This window comes from Notolepis coatsorum (assembly GCF_963971535.1).
Source record: "Notolepis coatsorum genome assembly, chromosome: 19".
Taxonomy (NCBI): Eukaryota; Metazoa; Chordata; class Actinopteri; order Aulopiformes; family Paralepididae; genus Notolepis; species Notolepis coatsorum.
Window position 1 is genome coordinate 41,719,441 of NC_140183.1, and position 11,353 is coordinate 41,730,793.

General features: G+C 45.6%; 1 protein-coding gene across 2 annotated transcripts in view; it reads right to left on the reverse strand.

Annotated features, from left to right (window-relative positions):
- The window catches only part of phf1 (PHD finger protein 1), a 29,635-nt gene extending 20,517 nt beyond the window's left edge, over positions 1-9,118 (reverse strand). For both annotated transcript variants that reach the window (XM_084336325.1, XM_084336326.1), the window contains exons 1-4: positions 8,766-9,118; positions 8,100-8,178; positions 7,799-7,880; positions 6,765-6,851 (exon numbers count right to left, since the gene is read on the reverse strand). In XM_084336325.1, the coding sequence (XP_084192451.1) occupies positions 6,765-6,851; positions 7,799-7,880; positions 8,100-8,177 (247 nt within the window). In that variant the 5' untranslated portion in view covers position 8,178; positions 8,766-9,118. The remainder of the gene's footprint in view (positions 1-6,764; positions 6,852-7,798; positions 7,881-8,099; positions 8,179-8,765) is intronic.
- Between the last annotated feature and the right edge of the window lie 2,235 nt (positions 9,119-11,353).

An 11,353-nucleotide genomic window follows, 5' to 3' on the forward strand; every position in this document is an offset into this window, starting at 1 on the left:
CAGTGAGGTGCCCAGCCAGCGTGGCTTGAAGAGGACCGGTGTTTAGAGGCACCCTGCATCATTGTATGTTGCGGCTAGCAGGAGGGCTGTCTGGGACCCACAGAGTAGCTTCAGTTAAGGTAGGGCCAGAGTATTGTCGCGCGTCGACCCAGCACCGGCCGTCAGCAGCCGTCTTCGCCGGCGTTCTGCATCTGCTCTGCACCGGCTGTCTTCAGCCCAGCACGGGAGTCGTCCCGTCCAGCAGAGGTCGCCATCACCCAGCACGCGCTCTCAGCCTGCTACTGCTCCCTCTATCCCACCCTGCTTGCTAGCGCCCATGACGAGAGCGTTCGACGCCATCTTACCACCCGGACAGCGGTGGTGCGGCGAGGCCGCCATCTTGGTTGAGTACATTAGGGCTTCGGTGCTCAGGATCCTATTGCACAGTACACAGTGTGTCGCGGCCTACGGGCGAAGCTAATGGTTGCTAACCACAGTTCATAGGGGTACCCCATAAACATTACATGCCGGCATTAGTTTAGGACTTTTGTTAGGTACAGTGGGCCCACCTTTTCATTTCTTTTGAGTGTAATAACGTGTATGGTCATGCCTCTTAATTTCCCGTCTCGTTAAAGCTGTTTCTTCCTGGGGCACATTAATGCTGCCGTAATATGTAAAGCCTTAGAGGAAGGTGTTATTGTATAAGTGTTATATGTGTTATTATTATAATTATTAGTAATTAGGAATAATGATAGTATATGCCATTTGACTCACTGCCAGTAATACTTGTCACTGCCCAGTATAAGTAACACTAAACGAACTAAGACGGGAATTGTGTGTGTGCGTGTCCATTATTGAGTCTAACCCTAACCCTTTTTGATGCGGGTAATATTATTATTATTTAACCCTTTCTCCTTCCAGTCATTAAGGTCTCTAGTGGTCGTCGAGGGAGGGTACTGCTTGCGGGAGGAACAAATCTATTTAGGCATATCAGTCACTAGGTGTGGGAGGGTTAACGGAGGTATTGAGGGAAGTGAGAGCGAGTTGGGGAGTACTGCTGACCGCCCCGGAGAGGCGAGGAAGACCAGAGTACCAAACCAGGTTGGTAAATCCCGGTCCCCTTTCACTCCCACTACCGGGCCCCAGTTTGACGCTCCAGGCCCAAAGACGAGGGTGCAGTCAGACGGAGCTCTACTGCGTCCAGCTACCTTGTGACTGCCAGCAACCATTCCCACAAAGCAGGGATAATCCACCCTGCTACACAGAGTTTAGCTTTTATGGTAGTAATTCTTAGTTTAGGCTACTCGCTTTATTCTATACATAAACTCCCTTAGTGGAGGTTTATTGTTTAACTTTTTTCGATATAAACTCCGTTATTAGGAGGTGCCCTTGTGGCTTATTTACTTTTATACTATACCTCTTTATCGAGAGTAGTCCTGTTTTTTTGGACTTGATTTATTTCCTTAATTTCTCTCTTTGAGACTTCCACCTGTAAAGGATGTTTTGTGTTGTTTAATTGTTCCCCTCTCCTAAAATATCTGCGTAAGAAGTCTAGTGGTTGTTCGTTTCACAGATAACTTTAACACATTGAGTGCCACGCCCCATTGACCAGATAACCCCTTGAGTGCCAGCGTCAATGGGAGGTCAGGGATATTTGCGAACGCTAAAACTATATCTTAAATTATGGCTATGGGTCTAAGACACCCCTCGCTTATCAATGACTTGCTTGCAGTCAACATGTACGAAACGGATTGTTTTTTCATTGGTACATTTCCGTTTTATACCGTTTTGAATACGAGTATAGTTTCGGAAAGTTCTAGTAATTTCAGAGAAATTCCGCGATAATAGCCCTTTAGTGGAATACACAAAACACACGTTGTCATTTTTCAGTTGATTTATGAATCGTTTTCAAACACGTTGTGATTGCTATGAAAAAAACATCTGATTAACCCAATAGCCAATACTGGTAAAATAGAGTCCTTACCTCACATCAGATGTTCTGCAAAAAGATTAATCCAATTCCTGATCGCCATTCCAAATATTGATCGCGTTTATTGATCCAACGTTATAGTCCGAAACACATAATCGACGCTGCTCTGAGGGTCCTCAGTCAATCTGGTAACACGATACTGCATGCCAGAGATGGGAAAACCCTGGACCAGACTTTTTTTCTGATGCACATGGCCACCCAATCCAATCCAATGATGCGCATTACCATCCGGGAGACGATAGGCGGCGGTATTTGCCCTTTTCGAGCTCAGACCCATTCACAATGATAACGTCAGGCTGGATGGATGAAAAATTAATGGATATCGCTAATAAAAGAAATAACGATTAAATAACGAGAAAACTCGTCATTGGCACTCAACGCATGGCGAGTTAGGACGACTAATCTCGTCGTTGGCACTCAAAGTGTTAAGAGTCCCTGTTATCTGCTCGTGACCCACACACACACACACCCACAGCCCTCACAGGATGAACACACATATATACCTTTTCGTTTTTCAATTCCAAGATGCCTAGGTGTAGCTGCTTCACAGCAGTGATTCTCAAACTGGCGGGATGTCAGCTTAAAGGTGACATGCATTATAAATGTCATTTTTCAGTCTCTAGCATTGTATTATAGTAATAGGAGTTAGTATCTGGGTAGCAGACAGTGATGTGATTGGCTCTGTGGTTGTAGCTAATGCCCGCCCACAATCTACCTAGACTGACTGTACACAGCGAGTGGAAACCACTTCCTCATACTCTGCATGCACTCTGGAGGGAGAGAAAGAGAGAGAGAGATAGAGAGCATTCGGGAGCACTTGGGGGGGGGGGACCTGCCGCGCGGCACACACCTCCGAACGGGAGAGTGAAAGAAAGAAAAAAAGGAAGAGAGAGGGAGGAAGGGAGGGCCCCCCCCCCTACAAGCTGCCGCGCGGCACACCCAAGAGGGAGAGAAAAAAAGAAAGGAAGAGAGAGGGAGGGAGGGAGAGAGGGGGCCTTATCAATAACAGCCTGTATTTTTTTCTCTCTCTCTCTCTCTCTCTCTCTCTCTCTCTCTCTCTCTCTCTCTCTCTCTCTCTCTCTCTCCCTCTTTATCTCTCTGTCTACCAGTCGCAGACTGTGTGGACTGACTGTCACTCAAAGTGCTTATGGGCGGAGCCAGGCCATAACAGCCTGAAATCTTGAAGCTGAAAAATTATGGTTTTGAGTACTTGATTAGAAATATAAAACAATGCATTTTTTTGAAAAAAACCTTACAGATGTCTTCAATAGACTCACAGGAATTGTGTAAAGTTGCCCAAATAGTGCTAGGAATAGCAACGCATGTCCCCTTTAAAGTGGACCGCAGCCGGGGCTGAGAGAGGTCTGTGGGCAGGAGCTCATAAAATACCTCACTGTACTTTTATTAGTGCACCTTTGCTGCGCTGCTCTGTGTGGACTGGTTTGGTTTGCCGCTCGGTTGGTTTGCTCGCCCGCGACGCTCGTGCACATCTGTGAGTGCGTTCGCACAATCGCTTTCTCAGCCACACAGATGGCCAAGCTGCCAAAACGCACACTCAACAACTGCACCTTCCAGAGCACCTAGAAAACTCCAGCACACTTGTATCAGTGATAAGTGTCGACGTGGGCATCTTGGAAGCACTGGACATGACAAATCTCCCATGAAACACGACAAACTATTTTATGTCATATGAGTTTATGTAAATAATTGAAAAGGAAAACATTTTACAATATAAAACAAGGAGTATCAAAGCAATTGTTCAAGAAATTTGTCTCTAAATCTTGGATGCCTAAAAATAAGCACCCTTTCCCAATACCTGTTCTATGTGATTGAGGTCTAGAGACTGGGCAGGACAAAGGTCATTAGAATGAGCTGTCCTTTCCTTGTTTGCCAGATAGCTCTTGTGTAACTTTGAGGTGTGCTGTGGGTTGTTATCTTGCTGAAGAATGAAGGACTGCCCAGCTGTAATCCTGATGGAGCAGCATGAGTTTCAGGTATGCTAACGACACACCCTCAAGACCCCTCCGCTCTATGTCTTCTGGCCGCCTCAGACCCACTCCTGTCCGAGCTCCGGGAGGGTCATCAAAGAGAAGCCGCCTAATCTCGGTCCTTGCTCCACAATGGTGGAACGAACTTCCCACCACAGTTAGGACAGCCGAAACCCAACCAATCTTTCGCCGTCAACTAAAGACACACTTCTTCAATCAATATTTGAAATGAGGCGGATGGGTGGCGCAGCGGACATTGTGCTCGTCACCAACTCAAGAGACACCGGGTTCGACTCCGGCTGTCGGCGTTGCCTCCGGCTTGGGCCAGTCATCATACTAACTCAATTGGCAGAGTTAGCGGGTGGAAGTCGATGGGTGGTAATCTGGACGTTGTGGACAGCGACTCCTACAGGTCGGTTGGGGACGCCTGCACAGCAGAGACAGGAAATGGCGGGGGTAGTGTGAGCCTCCCACACGTTACACCTCGCCAATGAGAGTCCGCGCTGGCAGGTGAAAAGATGTGATAGGCTGCCTCCTCGTGTATCGGAGGGGACACGTGATGCAAGGCTTCTATCCTCCCTACAACCGGCCAGTGGGGGGCATATGCGAGCAACGTTCAAGACAGGGGAGGGGAGAATTGGCACAGCGGGTAATTGGGATGGGAGAAAAAATAGTTGGTGACGTGGTACACATCACCAACTCTTTCACCAGCATGACTCCATGCTTGACAGTGGGAACCACAGACGCAGAGCTCTGCTTCTTACAAATACTCTGCAGTTGGACCCAAATATAGAATTTTTTGACTCATTGACACATAAGATAAGACCAGTCAGTTTATGTATGTATTACCCAAGGCAAGTTCCTTGGTGTAGTGGTTAACACTGTCGCCTCACAGCTAGAAGGTCCTGTGTTCGATTCCCGCTTGGGGACCAGGTTGCTGTGTTGCCAGTTACCCAGGTGAGGTATCTCCCTGGCCTTTCTGTGTGGAGTTTGCATGTTCTCCCCGTGCTCGCAAGGGTTTCCCCCCCAGAGAAAGAGATAAACCCAATGGAAAAACATGCACAACAGATCGCTAACGCTGTCGTGTCCCTGACGAAGACGGACATGAGCACTTGGATTGGTCCCCGGGCGTGGCGCACGCCACAGCCCTGGTCTGCTCCCGGCTGCCCTTGGGGGGCAAGGACGACGGGATGGGAAGTGCAGAAAACATCAGTGCGTGTGTGTTAAAAAATCTGCATGACAGATGTCTTCTTCTTCTGTAATTCTGAACTCTTAACAATTGCTTTATTCAAAGTCATTCTACCAGAGACACCAGCTTCACACTTTTGATTGATTGATTGAATACTTTATTTTGACACAATCTCCTCTGAACAGTTGATAATGAAACATCTGTACTTCCAGTAGCATTCAGCTGAGCTTGTATTTCAGGAGCAGTTAACTCACTCGGTTTTCACAGATTTCGGACTCAAATTAACTTCTGAGGCTGTGCTTGGCCTTCCTGGCCTGGTTCAGTCCTTATGAGTGCAAGTTTCCTCAAGTAATTTGATGGTCTTGGCCACAGCAGTTACAGACACTTGAATTTGCAATTTGTGTTAAAGATTGACCTTCTTTTCTTAAAGTAATTGTCTTTTTTCTTTACTTAACTGTGTGTTACAGGACCCTCACCTGTATTGTACAATATTAGTGACAAAGGGTGAATTATGTAACATGCTAGTTAACTCAGACACTTTTATACTTAGACCAGTGTTCTAACACTGTGTTCTACACAATTCAGAATGTTAATAGGCTTAGCCTACACTGCATCGGACTGAAATCATATTGCTTTAGGGACCATTTTGCTGAAATGAAATGAAAGATTTCCAATTTTCTTAAAAACAAAAGTACATGGAACATGTAATGAAATATTAAGTCTTTATAGACAGGTTTATACAGTTTAAACCTGGTTTCAGGCAGATGTACTCAAGCTTCTAGTAGTGTTTGTTTAGTGTTAAAGTAGTGTTTACTAACTACATTAATTTGCGAGTAATTAAAATGTAATGTAACATCTTTCATTATGAAATAGTTTGGCCAATGTCAGTTTTAGAGTAGTTTCACCAACACTGGTAAAAGTTCAGTTATCTCTCTCAGTTGGTCTTGGCAGTGGAAAGAATGTCATTGGTTCATTCCTTCCTATTACTGATACTGAAACATACTGTGGGTTATTTTATGAGTGTCTGTTCACAAACCCTCTCCATCCCACAACCCACACCAGGGACACCGTCCAGTGGTTGAGAATCACTGCTATGACACCCTACATTTATGGGTCTTGAAATTAATACTCTTTCATTTGAGCCTACAGTAGGCCTACTTAGATTTCAGTCAGATGAAACACAGAGGCTCTATTCTCACCCTCTCACCAAAATCGCCTATTCTCACCTCAAACAATAAATGTTCTGTCCAGGCTTCCTGTGACTCGCCATTAACTCTGTGACACACCGATAAGACCAACTCCCAGAACCCTTACACTTGGCACCATGCAGGTTAAAGTGGACCAAGCGGTCTCATATTAGAGAGGTGGTTCAGCACCTTGATGTCTATGAATAGACTTCCAGTTGATGAATATTTCACTGATTTTCATTTAGTCAGGAAGTAACTGTGCCTCTACACTCCTGAATGATTTAGTGTCGGGAATCGACTTGTCTTATCTAGAACGCCGTCTTATTTATCGGGCTGTGACCTCATGGACAAGGTGACGTTTGAGTGCCCATGTGTAAAACCATGTTGAGAGCCAACTGTATTACCATGCAAAACATGGTATCTTTACCTACCGTGGCGACATTTAAGACAATTTATGAGAGGCTCTTTAAGGGGCGGTGCATCACAAACACTGCAAACTTCTTCCACTCCAGCAGCAACTGAAGCAAACGGAGGAAACACACACACACACAGATAGAATGAGAAACAGAGAGGGAGAGAAAGAGAGAGAGCCAGTCGACGGCATTAATTTATGTATATTGATTCACTTCCTTGCCACCTCATTGATTTCAATGTCTCCTGCATCCTTTCAGAATTCACTTGGTTTGACGGCTGGATATTCAGCGCTTCCTAACGAGCGTGGCACTTCCCCTCACTGAACACTAGCCTGGCTGGGGGCGCCATTTCCCTGAGGAGTCATTAGGCTAATAAAATCATAAATACACTCTAATACACCAATTACACCTAAGAGTGCCCCCATCAGAATACGCAGAGCACTGCGCCGCAACCTTGAATGTAACCGCAATTGCCAGTGCATTCTTTTGAACTACAGCACAATGGAACTCAAAGCTGAGAAAGGGAGTGTTGGAGGAGAGTGCACAGAATGAAAAAGAAAAGTTTTTTAAGCTCAGGGAGAGAGGGGGGAGACAAAGGGGAGAGAGAGTGAGAGAGAGAAGGAGAGAAAGAGAAATAGAGAGAGGGAGAGAGGGGGGTAGAGAGAGGGAGAGAGGGGAGAGAGTGAAGGGGAGAGGAGAGGGGAGATACAGAGGGTGAGAGAGAGAGAGAGAGAGAGAGAGAGAGAGAGAGAGAGAGAGAGAGAGAGAGAGAGAGAGAGAGAGAGAGAGAGAGAGAGAGGGGGGAGAGGGAGAGGGTGAGGGAGATAGAGAGGGAGGGGGGGGGGAGAGGGTGAGGGAGATAGAGAGGGAGAGGGGGAGGGGGAGAGAGGTATTCTTTCATTGTCAGTGGGACACAAACTATACAGTAGGTACATTTCAAAGCCACATCCTCAAACATTTCAGGGGTGGAAAGGTTCTCGGCAGATAAGTAGGGGGAGACACCTTACTAGCAGGGGGGGGGGGGGGGTGTACCGGTGTAAGAGTTTTCTTACAAGAGTGGATGTCCTTCCTTAAGACCCAGAATTCTGAGTTGTCTTCGAATCTCACCAGACAACACTGCTTGACTCCATCTACCTGTGGAGAAGATAAGTGAGCGGAATGACTGACAAAACTAAACAGAAGCCTTTTCAAATCCAGGCTAACTCACACTTGTGCACATGCACACACACACGCACAATCGCGCGTACACGCACACACACACTTAGGGGGGTGCATACGCACTCAAACTCAGACACACACTCTGTCAAGCATGCATGAGCGCACGCACGCACACACACACACACACACACTTACTCTTTTCACATTGCCGAGGTACAGTAGTCCATCACTCCATCGAGCTAACACATCATCTCCTTCACTTACTCCCCCCATCCTGAAGAAGAGAGAGAGAGGGAGAGCGAAAGAGAAAGAGAGAGATAGAGGGGAGGGCTCATGTGAAATGGAAATCCGATTTATTCGCTGAATACTTTGCTGCCATTGCTGACAGAGGGTTTATGGCCTTATCGGTTATGCTGGCTCTCAGGCTGGCTGACACAAGGGGTTAAATTTTCCTCAAACTGAGCATAGCGACAGCCTGTATCCACCAGCTTGAATGATGAGAGTAAGTACACAACCAACAGAGCAGTCCTTGATTACCGCACACATAGCCAAACACACAAGCCACTGCATGATGACTGCAATACAGTTTGATTGAAAAGAGCATCACTGTTTGGGGCTCCTTGGCATTTCCCATGCACTTTGCTTTGTTTATCCTCTTTGGACAAATACAACTACAAACTTGAATATACTGAATCTATGGAATGACTGTGCAGGCATAATCTCTTTACATAAAGCATTTGTTCCAGTGCATGCACTCAAGTCAAGGGAGACACACAGGGTACATTGTAGCATCTGTGAATCAAAGGAGAAGCAGCAGAAATACGGTGAAGCTGGATGGACAGGCTGCCAGCAAAGCTATACCTGTCAAGTCGAACTCCTTTCTGTCGGGGTCACAGCGATTCCTGGGCAAGCTGGACATGAAATGCTCTGTCTCCTGTTTTCCCTCTGCTCAATTACTGTCCGCTTGGATGTGCAGCCCTACGTGTGTGCAAAAAAAAGTGGATGTGCATGTATGTCCCTGTGCCAAGCGCATATGTCAGTCAAGCCGTCAGCGGGGAAAAGCGTCTGTCCGTCCGTCCCTCTCGGTCTGTCGGTGCTCCGCGGTGCCGTTTCGTCATGTTCCCGTGTCTCGGCTCCCTTTCCCCACCTATTGAGGCTATTAAGCGCGTTTGTCAGAGCAGCACGAGAATCAACCCGCGAGAGACGCCATCATCTCTGCCTCTCTCTCGACCGACTTGTTGTGACGCAGACATAAAACACCCGAGATAGAGTGGGAGGGAGATAGGGGGACCGGGAGAGCATTGGCGAGAACACCTTCTCATCCGGCGAATTGACCCTAAACCGTTATGACAAGGTGGGATTGTGTTGTCTTTGAGGGGGCGGCATTGTGCTAAAAGCAGGCGGGAGCGTCGGACGCAGCGACGGTCGCTGAGGCTTAAGTGGCCAATTAGCAAGTTTATCCGCCTCATTAATTGGTCGCACAGAAGGCTAGCCTGTAAGTTTAGGAGCCATGGAGAAAGTTTTTAAAGTAAGTTTCCGAGAAAGCTGCGCTCATCCATTCTGTTTTTGTCATTGTTGCTATTTATAATAGGCCTGAATTGGATTTTTATTTTTATTTTTTTTATTATTATTATATTTTCTTTACTGAATGTAGGCTACCCTATTTAGGAATTGTATGCTTTTCTTTCATCTATATTCTGATATATTGAAATCTGAAATGAGTCAGTGGCTGGACCACTGCCATTTCAACAGATGCAGCACACATGTATAGAACGTCATCAATTTGCACTTGTCATTATTCATTAATTGTATTGTAACAACACTGCTGTCTATATTGTGTTTGCAAGAATGGCTTATTTCCTCAAAATAGCATTTAGGCTATCAAATGTTGTAATATTGTAAGTAAGTAAATATAAGTACCAGCAGATTATTGAGATATGACTTTATATAATGAGCTTTCTTGATAATGACATGAGCCTCTTCTTTGATGTCTTTGATGAGCCGAAAGAAATAGTGCTCATCATTAGGTTAGATTTATCAGCTACGTCCGAAGTGTTTGTGAATAGGCTTCATGGCCCACATATACTAAATAATAGCACACAATGAACAAGTCCATTTAAATTTAAAACAACATTTCTGTTGCAAAGCCTATTCAATACCTCACAATCTGACTACAACCACATAGACACAGTTCCTTGAAAGGTCGTTTGTTTTGTTTGCATGTATATGCGTCTTGCTTGTTTGTTGACGTCCGTGGCATGACTCATACACCAATCAAGCATGTGGCAATACTGGTGCTGTGAGGCTCAAAATGGCCCCTGGCATAATGGAAACGGGGAAGAAAAGATGAAAGTGTCAATTTCCCACTAGCAACACTAGATGGCGAGCACACACTACACCTCCAGGACAATTATCCCCCAGTCTATTTGGGATATTGCTGAGGCAGACCTATTTAGAGTGACCCTAGTCAGAAGCTGCCTATCCCTCTTACCTTGGCAATGATGTGATATTGCTCAGTGTTTCCTTTAGACCTTTCAGTGGGGACAGGGATGATTTCAGTGGGGACAGGGATGATTTCAGTGGGGACAGGGATGATTTCAGTGGGGACAGGGGACAGGGATGATTCCAGTGGGGACAGGGATGATTTCAGTGGGGACAGGGGACAGGGATGATTTCAGTGGGGACAGGGATGATTCCAGTGGGGACAGGGATGATTTCAGTGCAGGGGACAGGGATGATTTCAGTGGGGACAGGGATGATTTCAGTGGGGGACAGGGATGATTCCAGTGGGGACAGGGATGATTTCAGTGCTGGAACCATGGTTTGCTTCTAGGCCTATACTTATGTATGCTATATATAATATAATATGATGTGATATAATATGATGATAGTGATAGGCCTATTATATATGATAGACCAATGATGTGGTATGATATGATATGATATAATATGATATAATATGATGTGGTATAATATGATGATAGTGATAGGCCTATGATACACGATGGACCAATGATATGATATATATAATAGTATAGTATAGTTTGTTAATGCCAATTCAAATGTGAAATGGACCACATGTATACATTTCGTTGGCCTGAAGATGACGATCAAATCAATAAAATCAACTTAGGAAACAAATGAAGCCTGATAAGAGGTATCAAACCATCAATTCATCATGTAACATTTTGGAATAAAACTATACTCAATATTTTGTTCAAAAGTATCTCCAGCATACTAGGTACCAGCAACCAGGACAGAGAGACTTCGGCTCAGCTTCTTCCCCCAGGCCATCAGAGTCTTGAACACTGAACTCTCCACACACAAGCACACATGAGCACACACACAACACACACACTTGTATACGCTCACACACTAAGCAGTCACTTTAGCATGAACACACACACACATGCTGCACTCGCCCACACTCAACGGTCACCTTACACAAT